Source organism: Physeter macrocephalus, chromosome 5 (assembly GCF_002837175.3).
Source record: "Physeter macrocephalus isolate SW-GA chromosome 5, ASM283717v5, whole genome shotgun sequence".
Taxonomy (NCBI): domain Eukaryota; kingdom Metazoa; phylum Chordata; class Mammalia; order Artiodactyla; family Physeteridae; genus Physeter; species Physeter macrocephalus.
The window spans coordinates 32,346,621-32,359,496 of NC_041218.1; the positions used below are offsets into that span (position 1 = coordinate 32,346,621).

Sequence of the window (12,876 nt, forward strand, 5' to 3'; positions counted from 1 at the left end):
CACAATTTTTAAAGGTTATACTCCATTTATAGTTATTGTAAAATATTGGCTATATTCCCTGTTCTATACAATATATCCTGTAGCTTATTTATTTTATACACTGTAGTTTGCACCTCTTAATCCCCTACCCGTATCTTGCCTCTACCCCCTTTCCCCTCCCCACTGGTAACCACTAGTTTTTTCTCTATGTCTGTGAGTTTGTTTCTTTTTTGTTATATTCACTAGTTTGTTTATAAATTCCACAAATAAGTGATATCATATAGTATTTGTCTCTCTCTGACTTATTTCACTAAGCATAATACTCTCCAAATCCATCCATGTATTGCAAATGGCAAATTTTCATTCATTTTTATGACTGAGTACTATTCCATTGTGCATATATATATATATATATATATATACCACTTTTTCTTCATCCAGGTGATATCTTGCTGTGGTATTTTTCATTTTCATTTGTCTCCAAGTATTTTTTGATTTCCTCTTTGATTTCTTCAGTGCCATTGGTTGTTTAGTAGCATACTGTTTAGCCTCCATGTGTTTGTGTTTTTTGCGGTTTTTTTCTTGTAGTTGATTTCTAGTCTCATAGCATTATGGTGAGAAAAGGTTCTTGATATGATTTCAATTTTCTTAATTTTACTGAGGCTTGCTTTGGCCTAGCATATGATCTATCCTGAAGAATGTTCCATGTGCACTTGAAAAGAACGTGTATTCTGCTTTTGGATGGAATGTTCTTTAGATATCTATGAAGTTGATCTGGTCTAATGTGTCATTTAAGGCTAGTGTTTCCTTATTGATTTTCTGTCTGAATATGATCTGTCCATTGATATAAGTGGGGTGTTAATGTACCCTACTATTATTGTGTTACTGTCTATTTCTTCCTTTATGTCTGTTAATATTTGCTTTATGTATTTAGGTGCTCCTATGTTGTATGCACATATATTTACTATTATTACATCTTCTTTTTGGATTGATCCCTTGATTTTTATGTAATGTCCTTTTTTGACTCTTGTAACAGTCTTTGTTTAAAGTCCATTTTGTGTGGTGTCAGTATTGCTATGCAGCTTTCTTTTGATTTCCATTTGCTGATCTCTACATTGCAAATGCATTTTAACAACCCTACATTTTTATTCTATTCCCTTCACAATTACTATTTTTGATATCATGTTTTATATTTAATTGTTTTGTGTATCTCTTAACTGCTCATTGTGGATATAGATGATATTACTACTTTTGTCTTTTAACCTTCTTACTAGCTTTGTGCGTGGATGATTTCCTACCTTTCCTGTATGTTTGCCTTCACTGATGTGTTGTTTCCTTTTATAATTTTCATGTTTCTAGTTGTGGCCTTTTCTTTTTTGTTTAGACAAGTTCCTTGAATATTTCTTGCAAAACTGGTTTGGTGGTGCTGAACTCTTTTACCTTTTGCTTCTTTGTAAAACTTTTGTTCTCTCCATCAAATCTGAATGAAGGCCTTGTTTTTCCCTTTCATCACTTTAAATATATTGTGCCACTCCTTTCTGGCCTGCAGAGTTTCTGCTGAAAAGTCAGCTGATAGCCTTATGGGAGTTCCCTTGTATGTAACTTGTTGGTTTTCCCTTGCTGCTTTTAATATTCTCTCTTTATCTTTAGTTTTTGCCATGTTGATTACAGTGTGTCTTGGTGTGTTCCTCTCTGGGTTAATCCGTATGGGACTCTCTGCCCTTCCTGGACTTGGAAGCTGTTTCCTTTTCCACGTTAGGGAAGTTTTCAGCTGTTAGGTCTTCAAATATATTCTCAGCCCCTTTCTCTCTTCTCCTTCTGGGACCCCTATAATGTGAATATTAGTGTGGTTGATGTTGTCTCAGAGATCTCTTAAACTCTTTTCATTCTTTTTTTCTGTTCAGCATCAGTGATTTCTACTACTCTATCTTCCAGCTCACTGATCCATTCCTCTGTATCATTTAGTCTACTGTTGATACCTTCTACATGATTGTTCGTTTCAGTCATTGTATTCTTCAACTCTGTTTGGCTGTTCTATATTTTCTAACACCTTGTTAAAAACTTCTAAATTCTCAGTCTGTGCATCCATCTTCTCCTGAGTTCTTTAATCATTGTTACAATCACTACCCTGAACTCTTTCTCAGGTAGATTCCCTATCTACTTCACTTTGTTATTCTGGGATTTTATCTTATTCCTTCATTTGGAACATGTTCCCTTTTACCTCATTTTGCTTAATTCACTTTATATTTTTATGTATCTGGCAGGTTGGTTACATTTCCTTGGATAAGTGGCGCCTATGCATCCCAGCAGTGCACTCTCCTCTTGTCACCTGAGCTATATGCTCTAGGGTGCCCCTTATGTGGGCTGTATGAGTCCTTCTATTGTGGCAGGCTGATTACTATGGGCAGTCTTGTAGGCTTGGTTGGCCCCTGGTCTGGTTCGTTGCCAGGCCCTGCCCCACTGGTTGGCAGGGCCAGGTTATGAGGTGGCTGACTATAGAACCCTGGGGGGCCCTGTGGCTAGTGCTGGCTCCCTAGTGGGCAAAGTCAGGGTCCAGAAGACCCTGGTGCTATTGCCTGCCCACTGGTGGGTGAAACCAGGTCTTGGGGCTAGTGCAAGCCTACTGGTGGGCAGAGCTGGATCCTGGGGTCTGGTTGCAGGTCCCAGGAGTCCCAGAGCTGGTGTCAAATTGCTGGTGGGTGGGGCCACTTCCTGACACAGCTGGCTACAGGGTCCAGGGTGTCTTCAAGCTTGTGTTGGCCTGGTAGTAGGTAGGATCAGGGCCCAGCTGGTCACAGGGCAGGATTTGGCCTGCTGGTGGAGGGGCTGGATTTGTAGGTTGCAGTGCTGTGGTTGTCTTGTGGCTGCTCTCTGCCTGCAGGTGGGTGAGGTTGGTCCCAAGGCTAGAACATGCTTGCTGGTATGTGGGACCAGGTCCCTGGGCAGGGTCTGGCCTGCTAGTGGTGGGCCAGGTCCACAGGCTACAGGGCTGCAGTTGTCTTATGGCTGGTGTCTACCCACTAGTGGGTGGAGCTGGGTACTAAGGTCTCTGGCTGGAGGGCCCTGGAGGTCCCAGGTCTAGTGCCTATGCACTGGAGTGTGGGCCTGGGTCCTGGGCCTTCTGGTGAGCAGGGCCCTGTCCAGGGGCAGCTGTGGGCTCAGGAGGTCTTAAAGTAGCCTATCTGCTATGGGTTGGGCTGTGTTCCTGCCCAGTTAATTAATTGCTTGACCTGAGGCATCCAGCACTGGTGCCTACAGACTGTTGGGCCAGGGCAGCACTGTGTCCTGAGGCTAATAAGCTAGAGGAATGATTCCAGAATGGTGCTTGCCAGCACCAGTGTCCATGTGATAGAACAAGCTCCCAAAATGGCTGCCCCCAGTGTCTGTGTCCGCAGGGTGAACTCTAGTTGCCTCCTGCCTCTCCTGGAGACTCTCCAGGAACAGCAGCTTGTCTGACCCAGGCTCCTTTCAAATTACTGCTTCTGCCCTGGTTCCTGGAGAGTGTGAGACTTTGTGTGCATCCTTTAAGAGAGAAGTCTCTATTCCCCCCAGCCCTCTGGGACTCCTAAAAATAAGCCCTGCTGGCCTTTAAAACCAAATGCTCTGGTGGCTTGTCTTCCTGGTGCAGGACCGCCAGGCTGGGAAGCCCAATGTTGGGCTTGGACCCCTCATTCCCTTGGGAGAACCTCTGCAATTGTAATTATTCTCCCACTTGTGGGTCACCCACCTGGGGGTATGGGACTTGACTATATCATGATTCTGCCCCTCCTACCCATCTAGTTGTTGTTCCTTCTTTACATCTTTAGTTGTAGAAGATTTTTTCTGGTAAATTGCAGTCTTTTTCATCCATGATTGTTTTGTAAATAGTTGTAATTTTGGTGTGCCCATGAGAGGAGGTGCACTCAGGGTCTTTCTACCCAGCCATCACTGCCAATCTCCTCTATTGCCCATATGTTTTATTAATGGTATGTCACTAGTTGCTGGAATCCCTGTTCTGGCATACTTCAAATTCCCATGCCACTGGGAATTTATTAATCTGTAGACTCAGCCTACCTGCAGTTCTTATATTGATTAGGCCCTATATTGCTGTTCTTATATTGACAGCGAAAATCAAGCATCCCTGGATCCATGGGTCCAGAGTTCTTCATGTGTTTACCCTAATGTGTGCTTTGTACTTTGGTGTCCGTGTTTCTTTCCTTATGCTCAAATTCCACACAATTGTTAAAAGATATGCAGTATCACTTACATAGTAAAACCATTGAAAGAAGCATATTCCTCAGCTGTGAATCCATAAATATCTTGACAAGATAGGTTCACCTCTTGCTGAAGAAGAAGACTGACTAAACTTGTTGGTTCGTCACTGAGAGCAATCATAAGGGCTGTTCTGGAGCAAAAGATATAAATGTGTCCATTTATGAATCTTAACCATGTCTTGTACTTTTTAAAAATGAGTCTTCTAAATTTACTGTTTAAATGTATGATCAGGAAAAGAGTTGGGGCAAGAATGTAAAATGTGGGGCAGATCTACTCAAAAAGGTGTGCTAATCACAGATCATATCATGAAGTCTAAAGATAAGAGTCTCTAGGAAGCAGCTAGCTCAGTGGTTTTCAACCCCTGCTCCTGGGAACACTAGTGTTTTCCAGGAGATGTCTCAAAAATTCTACGGAGGGGAGTGTCTGGGACTCTGGGTACCCTATCCCCATTTAACTACAGCATCTGGGATTTAGAGATTGAGTTTCTGTGTAAGATTCTAATGTTAAAAAAAAAAATAGCAATAATAACATACCAATCTGGCCCAACTGTTTGATTTTGCAGATAGAAAAATAGATCCTGGGAATCTAGGTAATTTGTCCAAAATCATATGGCCAAATCTTTTCAGTTTCAAAAATATGTCTCATATATACATATATGATATATATATATAGGCTTACTTCCAACTGAGGTCAAGAGCAGCCTGGAGTATTTAAGTAATGAGCACCTAGAATTTAACATATGTGTGCATGTGTATATATTCCTGTTAGATAGCTATAGTTATATGCTCTTATTTAACATTAATTATACCTTTGATTCTTATCTGAAGCATTCACATCTGCCCCACTCTTCAGAAGAAATTCTACCATTTCTGCATTATTTTCAGTAATGGCAAGTAAAAGTGGAGTATACCCATCCTGGAAAAATTATTTCAAAATGATTATTTAAAATATTGTACCAACATTACATGCCTTTTAATTTAAGTTCAATTTAAAAAATAAGTATGCTTATAAGAAACCTCTGTAGTATCTTGTAATAACCTATAATTGAACAGAATCTTAAAAAGAATATATATATGCCTGTCAAAAAATCAAAATAAAATTATAAAAATTATAAAAATAAGTAATAATAAAATAAAATATAGTTGGCCAGTCAAAAAATAAAATTAAAGTTTCTGATTTAGGCTTAATTCAAATTGTGGGCAAGAGCGGTCTGGAGTATTTAATTAGTGAGCACCTAGAATTTAACATAAATATTGCAAACCATCAATTCACATTTCATAATGTTGTTACAGCTGAGTTTTCTAGGGTTTCATTTAAACTTCCAAGGCTGGCACTTATTTTGGCCTGTCATGCAGATAAAGCATCAGTGAACTAAAGTGTTAGGAAGCTTAAAAACATATATTAATCAGTTATCCATAAAGTCTTAATAGGTGACTTGGATTACTTTTAGTATAACAAGTGATTTTCTAATTTTACTCTATTATAATTATTCACGAGTATACAAATAAATATAAAAGGACATAGTCTTCATGATTTTTAATCAATGTTCATTTATAGGGAATTAAAGTATTTCTCATGTGGTGTACTTTGAACAGTTATAATTGTTAAACCTCATGTTGCTTTGGAGGTCAAGATTATAATCTGAAATGAAATGGAGAAAGGTTTTTTTAAAAAGGAAAACCTTATCAGTATTTGATAGTCTCATTCTCCTTCTCCCTAATTTCATTTTGTAAAATTCATGTTTTATATAACATGTGTCTCAGCAGGTATAAATTATCTGCAATGAATACCTTCTTTTACTGCTTTCTAAAATATAATGTATTGTTTTTAATAGAAGACTACCTTATTTTGAGCTTCAAGATTAGCTTTGTGTTCAAGCAATTTTGCAATTAATGAGTCACTTTGATGACAAGCAGCATAATGAAGAGCAGTATTGCCATATAAATCCACCAGGTTTGGGTCTGCACCATGTTCTAGAAGAATAGTAGCACAACTCTCCTTGTCACACTGTACTGCCTGTCAGTACAAAAAGAATAGATGGGTAATCAATTTACTATTTAGGATCTGATATATTAAACTAATGTTTAATACTATGTTTTAAAATATGAAATATAACAAAGATTAACTAAGAGAAGAACTCAAAGGTAATTCAATTGAAAAGGAAAAATCAGCACACCTTAGTCAATGGAGATCTGTTTTCACCGTCCCAGACATTTACTTTGCACTGTTTCTCAATTAAGAGAGATACAATATTTGAATATCCATTAGCACAGGCCAGGTGCAAAGCTGTTCTGTATCAATATAATGAAACACAAAGTTATAGATAAGTCTTACTTTGAGAAGTTATCTGCTATGCCCAAGAACATGCCAGATCATATATTATTAAGGTATTTGCTTTGTGTACTTATTTATATTTACACAAAATTTAATTAATTATAATTGCTTTTTACTGAATTAAAAGAGCTGTGCAAATGCCTGAAGATCAAATATTTAACTGGTTTCACTTCAAAGAAAATTTAACTATGCATTAAACAATAGGTTTTTTCCAAACACCAAAATGGAGTATGAGCCTTGGAGAATGATAAAATTAGACATCCAATTATGTCTAGAAATGATCTCTAAAACTTAAGATACATGTGCCAGCTAACAGGAGGAAAAGACATTGCCTATGTTTGCCTATTGCATGGCATACTACACCTAAGTGTGTGTGTTTCTCTTTGCTCAGCTATTAAAGTTGTCATTTGCATCTAAGAAGTGAACACAAATGTGAAAGCCTAAGTACTCTTTAAGTTGTAGATCTCAACCTAATTTTCAGTTATTAAAATAATTTCTACTTCTCAAAGAACCATATTCTATGTAGCCTCCCAGAAACCAAGCATATAGTCATGAAGTATGACAGATACTAATGAGCTCCTTTTAAACTTTGTAGCTTTTAGCCTGGACTAACCTTCAATAAACTTTTATTTATTTGTGAAGGTGATGTCTTTATATCCTTATTTTAAGATAATTTCATAATACAAAGTCTATTTACAGATAGCCCAGGTCCCGAACCAAAGATTTTAGATGCCATTTTCCCACTTCATTTTAGGTCCTCAGAAGTACTTTATGGGTACCTAAACAGACCTGTTATTGACACTAAGAGTAGCAAAATGTAGCCCACAAGGACTTGAAAATAAGGTAACTTTCAAAGAACAAGGCTCATAAAATCCAAACATGATGATATAACTTACCATTTATAGGAGTAAACCCAAAAAATATAAAAATAATTTTGAACAATTTGGAAATACAAAAACTCCAATCAAGTTTACCTGAATATAATCTCTGGAAGGCAAAACTATAATTCAAAAGAACAGAAACCTAACCAATTATGTCATTCTCTCTGAAGAAAGACTGTACTCAAAAAGAGGATGGTCAGCTAAGTGATAGACTGAAACCAGAATTTATCCATAATTAACATCCTCCATGGTAAAGAATATATGAATTTAAGGAACCCATACTCCCCAGTCATTGGAAAGGAATACTTTGTTTTTGTTTAGAACAAAAATGATTGCTCAGACATCATGGTCTAGATGAAATATCCCTCAAAATGATTACCTTGTTTTGCCACAATTCCATCCATACCAAACAAACTTCTGATAACTAATTTGGTTTCTCAGAAATCGTGACACAGGAAAAGCACTGATTAGCCATTTTGTTGACATCCATAATTTGGCTTAAAGGTAAATTTCCTTATGTACTAGGAAGTTTCTCCAGTCTTCAGCCTGAACACATGGGGCCAAAAGGCTTTAAGCTGACCTAAAATAAATCCTTGCAGTAGCATAGCAAATCCTAAAAAACATTTTGATCCATCCCCTTCACCCACTGTTATATATATCTCAAAATTTTAGTCTCAAGGAACATACATGGCTTTTACTCAATCTTTAGATCTAATTCTCTTTCCAACTCCAGTTTCCTTTTTTCATTAAAACAAAAAAAACCCCAAAATCAAAAACAAAACCAATTTCTCTTTCTCTGAGAGAAAGTAATTGGCATTTGAGTAATTCCCAGGAGGTGTTCCAGAAGTGGCTGCTATGTGGCTGCTGCATGCCTGCTGAATATTTCACTCTTCCAATTCAAGTCTAAACCCTATGGAGCAGGGGGACCTTCAAGATGGTGAAGGAATAAGATGGGGAGATCACCTTCCTCCCCACAGATACATCAAAAATACGTCTACATGTGGAACAACTCCTACAGAACACCTACTGAATGCTGGCAGAAGACCTCAGACTTCCCAAAAGGCAAGAAACTCCCCACCTACCTGGGTAGGGCAAAAGAAAAAAGAAAAAACAGAGGCAAAAGAATAGGGACAGGACCTGCCGCAGTGGGAGGGAGCTGTGAAGGAGGAAAAGTTTCCACACACTAGGAAGCCCCTTTACTGGTGGAGATAGGGAGTGGGTGGGGGAGAAGCTTCGGAGCCATGGAGGAGAGCACAGCAACAGAGGTGCAGAGGGCAAAGCAGAGAGATTCCCATTCAAAGAATCGGTGACGACCAACACTCAACAGCCTGAGAATATTGTCTGCTCACCCACTGTGGTGGGTGGGGGCTGGAAGCTGAGGCTCAGGCTTCAGAGGTCAGATCCCAGGGAGAGGACTGGGGTTGGCTGCATGAACACAGCCTCACGGGGGTTAGTGCGCCACAGCTAGCTGGGAGGGAGTCCGGGAAAAAGTCTGGACATGCGTAAGAGGCAAGAGACCATTTGTTGTGGGTGCACGAGGAGAGGGGAATACAGAGCACTTCCTAAATGAGCTCCAGAGATGGGCGTGAGCCGCGGCTATCGGTGAGGACAACAGAGATGGGCATGAGACACTAAGGCTGCTGCTGCAGCCACCAAGAAGCCTGTGTGCAAGCACAGGTCATTATCCACACCTCTGCCCCCCGAGAGCCTGTGCAGCCCGCCACTGCCAGGGTCCCGTGATCTAGGGACAACTTCCCCGGGAGAACACACAGCGCACCTCAGCCTGTTGCAATATCACGCTGACGTCTGCTGCCGTAGGCTCACTCCGCATTCCGTACCCCTCCCTCTCCCCGGCCTGAGCCAGAGACCCCTAATCAGCTGCTACTTTAACCCTGTCCTGCCTGGGCGGGGAACAGACACCCTCAGGTGACCTACATGCAGAGGCAGGGCCAAATCCAAAGCTGAACCTGAGGAGCTGTGCGAACAAAAAGAGAAAGGGAAATTTCTCCCAGCAGCCTCAGGAACAGTGGATTAAATCTCCATAATCAACTTGATGTACCCTGCATCTGTGGAATACTTGAATAGACAACGAATCATCCCAAAATTGAGGCGGTAGACTTTGGGGGCAACTGTAGACTTTGGGTTTTCAATCTGCATCTAATTTGTTTCTGGTATTATGTTTATCTTAGTTTAGTATTTAGAGCTTATTATCACTGGTAGATGTGTTTATTTATTTGGTTGCTCTCCTCCTGTTTTTTTATATATATATATTTTTTTTCTTTATTCTTTTTTTGTGAGTGTGTATGTGTATGCTTCTTTGTGTGATTTTCTCTGTATAGCTTTGTTTTGCCATTTGTCCTAAGGTTCAGTCTGTCCATTTTTGTTTGTTTTCTTAGTATACTATTTAGCACTTGTTATCATTGGTGGATTTGCTTTTTGGTTTCGTTGCTCTCTTCTTTCTTTCTTTCTTTTCATTTATTACATTCTTATTTTTTTATTTTTAAAAATTTATTTTTTATTTTAGTTATTTTCGTTTACTTTATTATTTTTTTCCTTTCTTTCTTTATTTTTTCTCCCTTTTCTTCTGAGCCGTGTGGCTGACAGTGTCTTGGTGCTCCAGCCGGGTATCAGGCCTGAACCTCTGAGTGGGAGACCTGAGTTCAGGACATTGGTCCACCAGAGACCTGGCCCCACGTAACATCAAATGGCAAAAGCTCTCCCAGAGATCTCCATCTCAACGCTAAGACCGAGCTCCACTCAACAAAAAGCAAGCTACAGTGCTGGACACCCTATGCCTAACAACCAGCAAGACAGAACACAACTCCACCCACTAGCAGAGAAGCTGCCCAAAATCATGATAAGTTTACAGCCACTCCAAAAAACACCACCGGATGTGGTCCTGCCCACAAGAAAGGCAAGATCCAGCCTCATCCACCAGAACACAGGCACCACTTCCCTCCACCAGGAGGCCTACACAACCCACTGAACCAACCTTACCCACTGGGGGCAGAAACCAAAACCAGTGGTAACTACGAGCCTGCAGCCTGCAAAAAGGAGACTCCAAACACAGTAAGTTAAGCAAAATGAGAAGACAGAGAAATATGCAGCAGATGAAGGAGCAAGGTAAAAACCCCCCAGACCAAACAAATGAAGAGGAAATAGGCAGTCTACCTGAAAAAGAATTCAGAATAATGATAGTAAAGATGATCCAAAATCTTGGAAATACAATGGAGAAAATACAAGAAATGTTTAACAAGGACCTAGAAGAACATTTGACGAGATTATAGTTGAAAACTTCCCTAAAATGGGAAAGGAAATAGTCAATCAAGTCCAAGAAGTGCAGAGAGTCCCATATAGGATAAATCCAAGGAGAAACACACCAGGACACATATTAATCAAACTATCAAAAATTAAATACAAAGAAAACATATTAAAAGCAGCAAGGGAAAAACAACAAATAACACACAAGGGAATCCCCATAAGGTTAACAGCTGATCTTTCAGCAGAAACTCTGCAAGCCAGAAGGCAGTGGCAGGACATAATTAAAGTGATGAAAGTGGAAAACCTACAATCAAGATTACCTAGCAAGGATCACATTCACATTTGAGGTAGAAATTAAAACCTTCACAGACAAGCAAAAGCTAAGAGAATTCAGCACCACCAACCAGCTTTACAACAAATGCTAAAGGAACATCTCTAGGCAGGAAACACAAGAGAAGGAAAAGACTTACAATAACAAACCCAAAACAATTAAGAAAATGGTAATAGGAACATACATAACATTAAGCAAAAGGGACATAATTGATATTTATAGCACATTCCATCCGAAAACAACAGAATACCCTTTCTTCTCAAGTGCTCATGGAACATTTTCCAGGATTGATCATATCTTGGGTCACAAATCAAGCCATGGTAAATTTAAGAAAATTGAAATCGTATCGGGTATCTTTTCCAACCACAACGCTATGAGACTAGATATGAATTACAGGACACAACTGTAAAAAAATACAAACACATGGAGGCTAAACATTGTGCTAGTAAATAACCAAGAGATCACTGAAGAAATCAAAGAGGAAATCAAAAAATACCTAGAAAAAATGACAATGAAAATATGACAACCCAAAACCTATGAGATGCACCAAAAGCAGTTCTAAGAGGGAAGTTTATAACAATACAATCCTACCTTAAGAAACAAGAAGCATCTCAAATACACAACCTAACCTTACACCTAAAGCAATTAGAGAAAGAAGAACAAAAAAAACCCAAAGTTAGCAGAAGGGAAAATATCATAAAGATCAGATCAGAAATAAATTAAAAAGAAATGAAGGAGATGATAGCAAAGATCAATAAAACTAAAAGCTGGTTCTTTGAGAAGATAAACAAAATTGATAAACCAGTAGCCAGACGCATCAAGAAAAAAAGGGAGAAGACTCAAATCAATAGATTTAGAAATGAAAAGGAGAAGTAACAACTGACACTGCAGAAATACAAAGGATCATGAGAGATTCCTACAAACAACTATATGCCAATAAAATGGACAACCTGGAAGAAATGGACAAATTTTTAGAAAGCACAATCTTCTGAGACTGAACCAGGAAGAAAGAGAAAATATAAACAGATCTATGACAAGCACTGAAATTGAAACTGTGATTAAAAATCTTTGAACAAACCAAAGCCCAAGACCAGATGGCTTTACAGGCGAATTCTAAAAACATTTAGAGAAGAGCTAACACCTATCCTTCTCAAACTCTTCCAAAATATAGCAGAGGGAGGAACACTTTGAAACTCATTCTACGAGGCCACCATCACCCTGATACCAAAACCAGACAAAGATGTCACCAAGAAAGAAAACTAAAAGTCAATATCACTGATGTACTTAGATGCAAAATCCTCAACAAAATACTAGCAAACAGAATCCAAGATCATCTCAATAGATGCAGAAAAAGCTTTTAACAAAATTCAACACCCATTTATGATAAAACACTCCAGGAAGTAGGCATAGAGGGAACTTACCTTAACATAATAAAGGCTATATATGGCAAACCCAAAGCCAACATCATTCTCAATGGTGAAAAAATGAAACCATTTCCACTAAGATCAGGAACAAGACAAGTTTGCCCACTCTCCCCACTATTATTCAACATAGTTTTGGAAGTCCTAGCCACATAAATCAGAGAAGAAAAAGAAATTAAAGGAATCCAAATGGGAAAAGAAATAAAACTGTCACCGTTTGCAGATGACATGATACTATACATAGTGAATCCTAATGATGCTACCAGAAAACTGCTAGAACTAATCAATGAATTTGGTAAAGGAGCAGGATACAAAATTAATGCACAGAAATCTCTTGCATTCCTATGAATTAATGGTGAAAAATCTGAAAGAGAAAAAAAGGAAACACTCCCATTTACCACTGCAACAAAAAGAA

At 38.9% G+C, this 12,876-nt stretch overlaps 1 protein-coding gene across 1 annotated transcript in view; it reads right to left on the bottom strand.

The window, feature by feature from the left end:
* Window positions 1-4,217: 4,217 nt before the first annotated feature.
* ANKRD7 (ankyrin repeat domain 7) overlaps window positions 4,218-12,876 on the bottom strand; it is a 20,999-nt gene continuing 12,340 nt past the window's right edge. Inside the window, 5 exon segments of the mRNA XM_024131333.1 lie at window positions 4,218-4,271; window positions 4,273-4,363; window positions 5,042-5,148; window positions 6,076-6,249; window positions 6,410-6,524. Coding sequence (XP_023987101.1) covers window positions 4,218-4,271; window positions 4,273-4,363; window positions 5,042-5,148; window positions 6,076-6,249; window positions 6,410-6,524 — 541 coding nt within the window.